A 13,304-nucleotide genomic window follows, 5' to 3' on the forward strand; every position below is an offset into this window, starting at 1 on the left:
TTTTAATTTCTCCATCGAATCTGGGTGAGATCCTTGCTGGGTAAAGTCATCTTGGTTGTAGGTTTTCCCCTTTCATCACTTTAAATATGTCCTGCTACTCCCTTCTGGCTTGAAGAGTTTCTGCTGAAAGATGAGCTGTTAACCTTATGGGGATTCCCTTGTATGTTATTTGTTGTTTTTCCCTTGCTGCTTTTAATATTTTTTCTTTGTATTTAATTTTTGATAGTTTGATTAACCTGTGTCTTGGCATGTTTCTCCTTGGTTTTATCCTGTATGGGACTCTCTGCCCATCCTGGACTTGATTAACTATTTCCTTTCCCACTTAAGGAAGTTTTCAACTGTAATCTTTTCAAATATTTTCTCATTCCCTTTCTTTTTCTCTTCTTCTTCTGGGACCCCTATAATTCGAATGTTGGTGTGTTTAATGTTGTCCCAGAGGTCTCTGAGACTGTCCTCAATTCTTTTCATTCTTTTTTCTTTATTCTCCTCTGCAGTAGTTATTTCCACTGCTTTATCTTCCAGGTCACTCATCCATTTTTCTGCCTCAGTTTTCTATTATTGATTCCTTCTAGAGAATTTTTCATTTCATTTATTGTGTTGTTCATCATTGTTTGTTTGCTCTTTAATTCTTCTAGGTCCTTGTTAAACGTTTCTTTTATTTTCTCCATTCTATTTCCCAGGTTTGGATCATCTTTACTATCATTATTCTGAATTCTTTTTCAGGTAGACTGCCTATTTCCTCTTCATTTGTTTGGTCTGGTGGGTTTTTACCTTGCTTCTTCATCTGCTGTGTGTTTCTCTGTCTTATCATTTTGCTTAACTTACTGTGTTTTGGGGTCTCGTTTTTGCAGGTTGCAGGTTCATAGTTCCTGTTGTTTTTGGTGTCTACCCCCAGTGGGTGACGTTGGTTCAGTGGGTTGTGTAGGCTTCCTGGTGGAGGGGACTGGTGCCTGTGTTCTGGAGGATGAAGCTGGGTCTTGTCTTTCTGATGGGCAGGACCGTGTCCAGTTGTGTTTTTTGGGGTGTCTGTGACCTTATTATGATTTTGGCAGCCTCTTTGCTAATGAGTGGGGTTGTGTTCCTGTCTTGCTAATTGTTTGGCATAGGGTGTCCAGCCCTGTAGCTGCTGGTTGTTGAGTGGAGCTGGGTCTTAGCGTTGAGATGGAGATCTCTGGGAGAGCTTTTGCCATTTGATATTACGTGTAACTGGGAGGTCTCTGGTTGACCAGTATTCTGAACTTGGCTCTCACACCTCAGAGGCACAGGCCTGACACCCCACCGGAGCATCAAGAGTCTGTCAGCCACACGACTCAGAATAAAAGGGAGAGAAAAAGAAAAAGAAAGAAAAGAAGGAAGAGAAAGAAAGAAAGAAAGGAAAGAAGGAGGGAGGGAGGGACGAAGGAAGGAAGGAAGGAAAGAAAGAAAGAAAGAGAAAAAAGAAAGAAAGAAAGAAAAGAAAGTTTTTGAAATAAAAAATATTTTTAAAAAATAACATAATTAAAACGTAATAAAAAAAGAAGGAAAGAAGAGAGCAACCAAACCAAAAAGCAAATCCACCGATGATAACAAGCAGTAGAAACTATACTAAAAACACAAACAAACAAAACGGACAGACAGAACCCTAGGACAATTGGTAAAAGCAAAGCTATACAGACAAAATCACACAAATAAGCATACACATACACACTCACAAAAAGAGAAAAAGGAAAAAAAATGTATATATATTGTTGCTCCCAAAGTCCACTGTCTCAATTTTGGGATGATTCGTTGTCTAATCAGGTATTCCATAGATGCAGGGTACATCAAGTTGATTGTGGAGATTTAATCCACTGCTCCCGAGGCTGCTGGGAGAGATTTCCCTTCTCTTCTTTGTTTGCACAGCTCCTGGGGTTCAGCTTTGGATTTGTCCCCGCCTCTGCATGTAGGTCACCTGAGGGCATCTGTTCTTCACTCAGACAGGACCGGGTTAAAGGAGAAGCTGATTAGCAGGCTCTGGCTCACTCAGGCCAAGGGGAGGGAGGGCTATAGAAGGCAGGATGAGACTGCGGCAACAGAGGCCGGCATGACATTGCACCAGCCTGAGGCACGCTGTGTGTTCTCCCAGGGAAGTTGTCTCTGGATCACGGGACCCTGGCAGTGGTGGGCTGCACAGGCTCCTGGGAAGGGAGGTGTGGATAGTGACCTGTGCTCGCACACAGGCTTCTTGGTGGCGGCAGCAGCAGCCTTAGCATCTCATGCCCATCTCTGGGGTCCACACTGATAGCCATGCATCGCACCCCTCTCTGGAGCTCATTTAGGCGGTGCTCTGAATTCCCTCTCCTCGTGCACCCTGATACAATGGCCTTTTGCCTCTTCGGCAGGTCCAGACTTTTTCTCGGACTCCCTCCCGACTAGCTGTGGTGCACTAGCCCGCTTCAGGCTGTGTTCATGCAGCCAACCCCAGTCCTCTCCCTGGGATCTGACCTCGGAAGCCCGAGCCTCAGCTCCCAGCCCCGCCCACCCCGGCAGGTGAGCAGACAAGCCTCTCGGGCTGGTGAGTGCTATTCGGCTGCAATCCTCTGTGCGGGAATGTCTCCGCTTTGCCCTCTGCACCCCTGCTCCTGCGCTCTCCTCCGCGGCTCTGAAGCTTCCCCCTCCACCACCCACAGTCTCCGCCCGAGAAGGGGCTTCCTAGTGTATGGAAACTTTTCCTCCTTCACAGCTCCCTCCCAGTGGTACAGGTCCCATCCTTATTCTTTGGTCCGTTTTTTTCTTTTGCCCTACCCACGTACATGGGGAGTTTCTTGCCTTTTGGGAGGTCTGAGGTCTTCTGCCAGCGTTCAGTAGGTGTTCTGTAAGAGTTCTTCTACATGTAAATGTATTTCTGATGTATTCTGGGGGAGCAAGGCGATCTCCACGTTTCTCTCCTCCGCCATCTTGAAGGTCTCTCCTGCTAGCTCTTAAAATAAACCAAATAAAATGAGACGAAAAGAATGAAGCAGCTGCAAACAAAACAAAACATCACAAAAGCAAAAAATAAAACCACCAGGTAGTTGTCTTTCTGGTTTATGATTGAGCAAGACATTTATAAGATGAAGCATGCTTCAGAGGAAGTGACCATCTCGTTTATTGAAGATTGATCAACAAGAACTTGGTCAGGTTTAGATAAATACGTATACAACTCACAGTTTAAAATGCAGACTGTGAAAAGCTAGGCATGCTGAGAAGGTAAGGATGAGCCAATACTAGCCCTTCATTAGTACAGTTGGCCCTCTGAGTCTGTGGGTTTCGCCTTCACAGAATCAACCAATTGCAGATTGAAAACATTTGGAAAAAAATTCCAGAAAGTTCCAAAAATCCACACTTGAATTTATTGCAAGCCAGCAACTATTTACATAGCATTTACATTGTACTAGGCATTATAAATAATCTAGAGAGGATTTAAAATATATGAGAGTTTGTGCATAAGTTAAATGCATATACTACACCATTTTATGTAAGGAACTTGAACATCCATGGATTTTGGTATTTGCTGGGGCGCCCTGTAACCACACTCTGAATATATTGAGGGAAGGATGACTGTGTTATCTGCTACATATCTGTAACTTCTAGTTAACATGGGCCTTTGGGGACCATTGAGCTGTTATATTGCAATAGCTTTCAATATGCTGCTAGATACAACTATTTTAGATTTTACAATTATATTTTCTCTCTAGTTGGTTTTTAGGAAGGGATACAACCTTTTTCATGTTTTAGTAACAAAATTATGATTTTAAGTAAATGTAGACATTTTCCATATTTTTCTTTGCTTTGCAACAGTTGAAGTAGTATGAGATAAATCTGACCTTTAATGTTTGTTTGAACTCACTTAAAAAACTATCTTTGATAACTCTTGCTATTGTTTAGTATAGCATTCATTCAAAAGACTTTAGCATGTATGTACAATCTAAAGAAGAAGAATGAAAAGTTTACATGTGTTCTCACTCAGTTTCAGAGATAGAACGCTACCAGTGCCTTAGAAGCCCGCTGTGTGCCCCTCTACGATGATTTCCCCCTCTCTGCCCTAACCCCATCTGATATAAATGATATCCTAATTTTGGTTTACCATTACTTTGCTTTTTCTTCATGATTTTATCATCTCTGTATGCGTTGCTAAAGATTATATTACTTAGCTCACTGAATTTTGAAATTTGTACTATGGAATCATACTCTTCTATTTCGTTTGTGATTTGTTCTTGCTTTTTCTTTCATATTTCTGTTTTTATATTCATTTATACATATTTATATATGTAGCTATAGGTAATTTTAACTACTTTATCATATTCCATTGTATGACTGTACCATAGTTTACCCATGTTACTGCTGATAGACATTTGGGTTGGTTGTAGTTTGAGGCCTTATGCTTGTTTCTATATGACCATTTTGGTACATGTCTCCAAGAGCCCAATTGCCAGAATTCTTCTAAATTGCACCTAAAGTGAAATTGTTGGGCTGTGAGATGTAGTCATCCTAAAAGGATATGCCCCATTGTTTTCCTAAATGATTTTAACAATTTTCTGCTCCTGCCAGCAGTGGATGAGAATTCCTGTTGCTCAGCATCCTTGCCACAACTTCACATTGTCAGGTTTAAAACTTTTTACCAATTAGATAGGTGCAAAGTGATATCGAGGATTTAATTTACGTTTCCCTGATCAATAAAGAGTTTGGTCATTTCAAATGCTTGATGGCTGTTCCTAAGTTCTTTTCTGTGAAATGCCTTTTACATGAATTCTGAGAAAAGTCTTTGTCTGATTGGTTAACTATCTGGGCTATATCTGGGTCTGGTTCTATTGAGTACTCTATTTCCTGATAAAAATTCTTTTTATTTCTTGCTTATTTTATAACTCACAATTTTTTATTGGAAGCTGGATATCATCTATAAGAGAACAGTAGAGCCTGAGGTGAGCAGTGTACATGCTCAAAAAATGAGAACACCTCTTCTGTCAAGCCATTAGTGTGAGGGTGGTACAGTCCATCTGTTTAGAGTTGAGCTAGGTTTGGATTGTATCATTTCTATTCTTGCTTTTGGTGCTCACATACTTCAGGCTGCTGCTGCTAGTCTGTTTTTAGTGTAGGGGTTGGGTTGTCAGAGCAGTTTTCCCAGTGCCTTGCTTCACCCTCAGCTTTCAGCAGTCTCTGTATGCCTGCACCACAGAAGGGGTCTCTATATACCCTTGCCCTTCCCTTGGCTATGAACTGTTACTTCTCTGCTTGTTACTCACTGGAGGCTCCTGGCAGGGACAGGATGGTTTCTTGGTGCTTCTGCCCCTCAGTCTTAGCCAGGCTTTATGTGCCTGAGCTCAAGAGTGGGGCTTTCTCATTTGTTTATTTTTTGTTTTTATTTTCATTACTCTAGGAGGTGGATCAAAAAAGATGTTACTGCGATTTATGTCAAAGAATGTTCTGCCTGTGTTTTCCTCTAAGAGTTTTATAGCGTCCAGCCTTACATTTAGGTCTTTGATCCATTTTTAGTTTATTTTTGTGTATGGTGTTAGAGATTGTTCTAGTTTAATTTTTCTACATGTAGCTGTCCAGTTTTCCCAGCACCATTTATTGAAGAGACTGTCTTTTCTCCATTGAATATTCTCGCCTCCTTTGTCATAGATTAGTTGACCATAGGTGCATGAGTTTATTTCTGGGCTTTCTATCCTGTTCCATTGATCTATATTTCTGTTTTTATGCCAGTACCATACTGTTTTGATTACGGTACTTTGTAGTATAGTCTGAAGTCAGGGAGGCTGATTCCTCCAGCTCCGTTTTTCTTTCTCAGGATTGCTTTGACTATTCTTTAATGAAAATAAAAACAAAAATAAACAAATGGGACCTAATTAAACTTAAAAGCTTCTGCACAGCAAAGGAAACCATAATCAAAATGAAAAGACAGCCCACAGAATTGGAGAAAATATTCGCAAATGAAGCGACCGACAAGGGATTAATCTCCAAAATATACAAACAGCTCATGCAGCTCTATGTCAAAAATCAAACAACCGAATGAAAAAATGGGCAGAAGATCTAAATAGAAATGTCTCCAAAGAAGACATGGCCAAAAAGCACATAAAAAGATGCTCAACATCACTAATTATCAGAGAAATTAAAATCAAAACTACAATGAGGTATTACCTCACAAGGCCAGAATGATCATCATCAAAAGGTCTATAAACAATAAATGCTGGAGAGAGTGTGGAGAACAGGGACCCCTCCTACACTGTTGGTGGGAATGTAAATTGTTACAACCACTATGGAGGTTCCTTAAAAAACTAAAAATAGAACTACTATACGACCCAGCACTCCCAATCCTGGGCATATATCTGGAGAAAACCATAATATGAAAGAATACATGCACCCCGATGTTCATTGCAGCACTGTTTACGATAGCCAAGACATGGAAGCAACCTAAATGTCCGTTGACAAAGGAATGGATAAAGAAGGTGTGGCACATATATACAATGGGATATTACTCAGCCATAAAAAAAAAATGAATTAATACCATTTGCAGCAATATGGATGGACCTAGAGATTATCATACTAAATGAAGTAAGTCAGACAGAGAAAGACAAATATCATATGATACCGCTTATATGTGGAATCTAAAAAAATGGTACCAATGAACTTATTTACAAAACAAAAATAGAGTCACAGATGTAGAAAACAAACTTATGGTTACCAGGAGGTGGGGGAGGGAGGGTAAACTGGGAGATTGGGATTTACATATACACACTACTATATATAAAATAGATAACTAGTAAGGACCTACTGTATAGCCCAGGGAACTCTGCACAATACTCTGTAATGGCCTATATGGGAAAAGAATCCAGAAAAGAGTGGATATATGTATATGTATAACTGATTCACTTTGCTGTACAGTAGAAACTAACACAACATTGTAAATCAACTAGACTCCTATAAAAAGTTTTTTTTAATTAAAAATAAAAGAGTGGGGCTTTCTCAGCATTTCTGCTCCTCCCCCCGTGAAAGCCAAACTCTGCCATGAGCCATGGGGATGCGTACCTCGTCCCTTACCCAGGGGCAGCAGAACTCTTTACATCAGTGCAGAATTCTGGGCGTGGGCAAGTTTCCTGCCCTCCTGGAGACAGGTGTCGGTGTAGGGTGGGAGTGCAGTTTCTACCCTTTTTCCTGTAGCCGCCAGCCTTTGCCTAGTACTGCCCTGCAGGGCAGTTTCCTGCCTCTCCCCCAGGGGGAGATAGCCTCGGCTTCGTATGAGAGAAGCGTCCCGGAAGTAGGTGTATCTGCTGCCTGCTCCCGACAGCACCCAGTCATATGTATCCCTGCACCACGAGGTGGGCTCTCTTAGGGCTTCTGCCCTGCTCTTTATTTCCTGTGCGCCCATGATGGAAGTTTGTGGAAAAGATCTAGAAAATAGGTACCTAGAGCCCTTATGTGGGAGGTTCCCAGGGATTCTAAACTCTCATCTTAACACACACTCAACCCTTTAAGAATTTGTTGACATTTCAGTTGTCTTCATTCTTGCTTTTATGACTGTGGCCTCTCCCTCCTGTCGCTGCTAAAGGCAGCCAGTTCACGTGTCCCACCTCTCCTTTGATGAGCACGTTATCCTCTGCAATTCAGTTCCTCTGGTTGAATTACAATCTCAGATCTCTGATGGGCCTAAAAAAGTTATGATTTTCTAGATTATCCAGATTTCTCTTATTGTTAGGGTAGGGGCAGAATTCTCCTGTGGCTGTCTACACCTTAGGAGGAAGCTGACTGATTTTTCCTCTCCCTGCCACTACCCTCTCTATTCCCTTCCTCTGCCTTGTTTTTCTTCATAATACTTAAAACTATCATTGCATTATATTTATTTATTGCCTGTCTCCCTCACCAGAATATAAATTCCATTAAGGCAGAATATTTGCTTGTTTTGTCCATTTCTGTATCTCTGGCACATAAGAGAAACTCAGTAGAAGCTGTTGAATAAATGCATGCATAAATGCCCAAGACCATGACATTTTCTCCAGGATCTTGTATTAGCTTGTTTTCATAAGAATGTACTTCTTCTGATGCTGTTCTCTTTCCCTTGTTCTGCGATATTTTTCATATGTCCCATTTCGATTGTGTTCTTATTTATCTTTTAATCAAGCAAATCTGTTTGCCTTCAGTATCTCCATATGCCCCAGTAACAACGAAGCGGGGGCTTGTCCTCGGGCTGCTCTCTGTCTACCTTTGATTTAGTCTATCTTTGCTCTCAGACCCACAGCTGGCCTGCAGGTGTTTCTGTGCTGCTGCCAGTCTGATTCTTCATCCTCGCAGGCTGTCATCCAGTGCATCTCTGCCCTACTGCAGAAGTTCCCCCCACCCCCAAGACCTGAGCCTTTGGTGGTCAGGGCTAATGTGTGCCTCACAAATAGCAAACTCTGTATTTCAGAGCATCGGTGTTCCCTTTCTGCCTTCCTATTTGTTTTGTTGTGGCTGCTCCTGGCTCTTGCTGTTGTTTGAATAATTTTTACTCTTTACTGCATTTGGAAGAGATGATGGTGAGATGGAAGCTGGAGGGCAGGGGATTGGTCAGTGCTCTGCCTGCCTCGGGGAGCAGCGCATAAGGAGGGTAGATGGGGGGGCACCCCACTTCTCTGTTGGTTCTAGGCCATGTTATTGCTCTAAGGGCTGCACATCTGGCAGCAGAACCGGTGCATTCCCTTATCTTTTATAACGTGATCCTTTTTCATAAATCTGGAGTTTACTGTGTCTCTGAGTTGTCTGTTTTTGTTTTGTTTGCTTAAATGAGATCCAAATATGTTACAAGTAATGTTCATCTCTGCCTGACCCTTTGTTATGTTTTTCTGGGTTATCCTTTGTGAGGCTGCATTACAGCATGCTAGCCAGACACCCTGTTGAATGAGACCTCCTGCGCTACTACTTCCGAGGTTTAGGTTGAAGCTTTTATGATTAGGAAAATTCAAGTTCGTTAAATATGCTACTGAATTAGAAGTAGCTTCTTGTCATCACCTAGTCTTTAAATCAGTTTATATTAAAATTACTACTATCCCATGGTAACCCCCAATATATTCTGGTTTTGTAAAAAAAAAAAAAAAAGTAAAACAAACTCTCTTCCATATCACTGTGCCAAAGACCTCATCCTATGGGATTATCATTTAGTTTCCTATCATCAAACCATTTCCATCTTTTCACTGTTAGTTTAAGTAATAATTCTGGATTAGAGAACAGAGATATTTCAGAAAACATAAAGAAATATAACTGTAAGACAACCTCAGTTATTCTGAAGGAAATCTGAAGGTTAAAACAGTAGCTGCCTTGATTTAATTACTCGTGTTATCTGAGAAAAAGTTGATTAAAACAGATTTTGACACTTTTTATCCATTGGAACTTTAACTTCATTGGGAAAATGGTCCTGAGGGTGGTGACAATGTTGACTGATTGGCTTGTTCATCCCACATGGGATTACACCACTTTTTGAATCAGAATTTCCTGCTATTGCAACACATTTTTTTCTTTTGTTTTTTTTTCCTTAGAAACAATCCATTTGGGTTCATTACATGGCCATTTGTTAGTCTGGGGCATTGTACTTGTTTATGACTACAATGAAGTAGTAAGCTGGGTCTGCCTGTATATACAGAGTCAGTGGGAGATCCTGCAGCTGCTCAGGGAACGAGGCAGTGCAAGGGGTCACCCTGATATTTTAAACCCAAAATCCTACTTTCCCGAAGTCCTGGGGCATTTTCCTGTTAATCATCAAGAAGATTTGTTCAACTTCGGTTTATTTATTTACTGTATGCTGTATGTAGAATCAATCTGTTGAGCTTGATTTTTTTAAGCTTTTTTATTGAAGTGTAATATTCTCAGAGAATATGCACAAATCCTAAGCGTATAACAAGATGAACTTTTACCAACTGAGTGCACCTGTGTAACCAGTACCCAGAAAAAAGAACGTGACCAGCACCTGGTCAGGAAACAGAACATGACCAGCACCCAGCAGCTCGACTCGTGTCCTCGTCCTGTCACTACCCCTCCTTACCATGGGTAACCACTCTCCTGTTTTGCTTGTTTTTCTATCTTACATAAATGGGATTATACACGATGTATTATTTCTTTCATTTTTCATTATGTTTATGAGATTCGTGTATTTATTGTGTATTGATTGTATCTGTTCATTCACACTGCTGCGCAGCGTTCCATTGGTCAGTACAACACACTATTCATTCTGCTGTTGACAGGCATTTGAGTAGTTTCCTTTGCGGAGGAGATGGGAGTTATTATGAATACTCTCTGAACGTTCTAGTACATCCCTTCTGCTGAAAGCATTCATATGCATCCCTTCCTGTTGGAGTGTACCTGGGAGTGGAATTGCTGGGTCCTAGGGTGTGTGTGTATGTTCAGATTCAGTAGATAAGCCAGTTTTCCAGAGTGGTTGTAAGTATTTATACTCACACTTGATGTATGAGAGTTCCAGTTGCTCCACCTCCTCACCAATACTTTCTGTCTTTTTCATTTTAGCTATTCCAGTGAATATGTACTGAATGTGGTTTAATTTATATTTCCTTGATGATAATGAACCTGAGCAACTTTTAATATGATTATTAGTAATTTGTATTGATATATCCTTTTTTTGTGAATTGTCTGTGCAAGTTTTTTGCCCATTTTTCTATCATTTGACTCTCTTTTTGTTACTGTTTCATAGAAGTTCTTTATATAATCTGGATATAGGACCTCTGTTGAAATATGTATGGTAAATATTTTCTCCTCTGTGGGTTGCCTTTTCATTCCTGTAATGGAGTCTTTTGATGAACAAATATTCCTAATACTTTTAAAGTCCAATTTATTATTTTTTCTTTTATGGTTTGCACTTTTTTGTCCAATTTAAGAAATCTTTGCCTACTCTAAGTTGACAAAGCTGTTCTATGCTTTCCTCTAATATCTTTATTTAAATTTGTAATTCATCTGACTGACATTCATATACTACATGATCTAGAGATCAAGACACATACTTGCCGTGTGGATATCCTATTAACCCAGCATCATTTTACTTGGTTTTTAACTTGTTTAAAATATGTCCATACATGGGGAGGGGAAAAGGGTAAGCTGAGACGAAGTGAGAGAGTGGCATTGACATATATACACTACCAAATGTCAAAGAGATGGCTAGTGGGAAGCAGCTGCATAGCACAGGGAGACCAGCTCGGTGCTTTGTGACCACCTAGACGGGTGGGATAGGGAGGGTGGGAGGGAGACGCAAGAGGGAGGGGATATGGGGCCGTATGTATATGTATAGCTGATTCACTTTGTTATACAGCAGCAACTAACACAACAATGTAAAGCAATTATACTCCAATAAAGATGTTAAAAAAATAAAACAAAACAAAACAAAAAATAAATAAATAAAATAAAATATGTCCATAAAATTTAGTTTCACTGAAATATTTTTTATATTTTCCTGGAGAGAATTACTAATGATTCTTGAAAAAAATTTAAACCTATGGTGATGTAAAATTTATAATATAATCAACAGATTTATTTAACACATAAATTGAGATATTTCTTAAAGGTTCTTCTGTTTAATTAGACTCTAGTTTGTAACTCCAGCATACTTATTTATTCAACACCAGAGTGATTCATAATGCACAAAGCACAATAATTAAAAATAAATAAATTATTCTCACTTTTTCATTTGAATTCAATTCAACACATGTTTATTATTTGTCTGCTAGAATTTGGGACAGTTGAGAATATGGTTGAAGTTTTGAGCTCCATTTTTATGTCATTTAGGTTTTAAGCCATATAATAAAGTTGTCAAACATCTGTCAGTAATAAACCATTTTTCTTTAGTATTCAAAATTATATTAATAAAGAGAAGTACAAGGTGAGAAGTTTTATTACTATTAAGATGACCTTACACCGCTATACCAAGTTTTCCACTAGTAATGACACACATCTTTTAAAAAGTAAAAATAGAAAATAGAAAAGTTTCATTTATATATTTGGAATGCCTATGACTGCTTCTTCTTTGATGTCATTTCTGCTCAGTTTTATTTTTTTTCTCTTTATTATTCTAGGTTGTACTGGTCAGTGGACATCTGGACAGCTGGGATGTTGGGCAGGGTGCGATGGATGATGGTGGAGGAGCCTTTATATCATGGGAAGCGCTCTCGCTTATTAAAGATCTTGGTAAGTATTTAGTAAGTCGTTAACCAACGTGTGAGAGTGTCAGGGGTGACATGTTTAACTCAATACACAGAATGCTCAACAGATTGGTTATTATGCCATGTTTAAAGATCCTCCTGAGGTCTGTATGTTTTTTGTCAGTTGATTCCCAGAAAAAAAACTAATTTGTCCCCTTAAAGAAAGAAATTTTTATTCAAGTGTCCACCAGACAGCCAAAGGATCAAATATGATCAGCCACGGGGGAAAATGAACAAGCAAATAAAACTGTAGCAAATGCAACCACATCAGCTAGAGATTATGTAAGGAAACCATAACCAAGTGGAAAGAAAAATCAGCAGCTCCCCCACTTCCTTTTTCCTTGTTTGTCTTTAAAGACATCATCAGGCTGTTAGGATAGCTTTACTGCAGTCGTCTTTCCATGATAGAAGTCAAGGAGCCAAAGTAGGCCTGAAGGAATGGTGCTTTTGGCCACAATAAGGAATCTAGGATGAAAAATTGGACCTGCCAGGTTAACCTAGACATGGGACAGGCATCAAAAGGAAAGACTAATTGTGAAAACAGTTTATTTTGATGACCCTATTTACAAACAAAAAACATACATTTCCTCTTTGTGTGCTGGTCAAAAGGTAGATTTTGAGCGAGGTTAGAAATAATGAAACAGTCTGAAATGAGACTTCCGTGTCTGAATCAAACCAGTGGTGGTTTTGAAAATGCCTCATCAGCAGAACGTTTTATGTTGTAACTGTGGAGTAACCTTGGTTTCAGATGTAGTGAAGATCAGAACATGCCTTTTGGTGAAGGTGTTCCATTGCTTACTTAAGTACACATGTGTTTAAATTCATGCATTTCCTCTGGCTTTTAATGAACCCTTCTAATCCTAAATCAGCCCATTAAATAATTGTTCTTCTTAACTAGACTACTGACATTGTCTTGGTCGAGGCAAATATTTGGTGTATCATTTTGCTTTATGTCTTACTTGTGTTTTAAAAATGGAGAAATGGGAAGGTGATTGTGCATGTTTTTAACTTCTGAAGAGGCCGGTGTCTCTCATCCTTGGCATTATTGACACTTGGGGCCGGATAATTCTTTGTTGTGAGGTGGGTCCCGTACATTGTAGAATGTTTAGCTGCATCCCTGGCCTCTACCTACTA

At 39.7% G+C, this 13,304-nt stretch overlaps 1 protein-coding gene across 1 annotated transcript in view; it reads left to right on the forward strand.

Moving 5' to 3' along the window:
- The window catches only part of CPQ (carboxypeptidase Q), a 462,202-nt gene that overhangs the window by 288,101 nt on the left and 160,797 nt on the right, over positions 1 to 13,304 (forward strand). Inside the window, exon 5 of the mRNA XM_060128241.1 lies at positions 12,045 to 12,156. Within this exon, the coding sequence (XP_059984224.1) occupies positions 12,045 to 12,156 (112 nt within the window). The remainder of the gene's footprint in view (positions 1 to 12,044; positions 12,157 to 13,304) is intronic.

The sequence above is a fragment of the Lagenorhynchus albirostris genome, chromosome 17 (genome assembly GCF_949774975.1).
Source record: "Lagenorhynchus albirostris chromosome 17, mLagAlb1.1, whole genome shotgun sequence".
Classification (NCBI taxonomy): Eukaryota; Metazoa; Chordata; class Mammalia; order Artiodactyla; family Delphinidae; genus Lagenorhynchus; species Lagenorhynchus albirostris.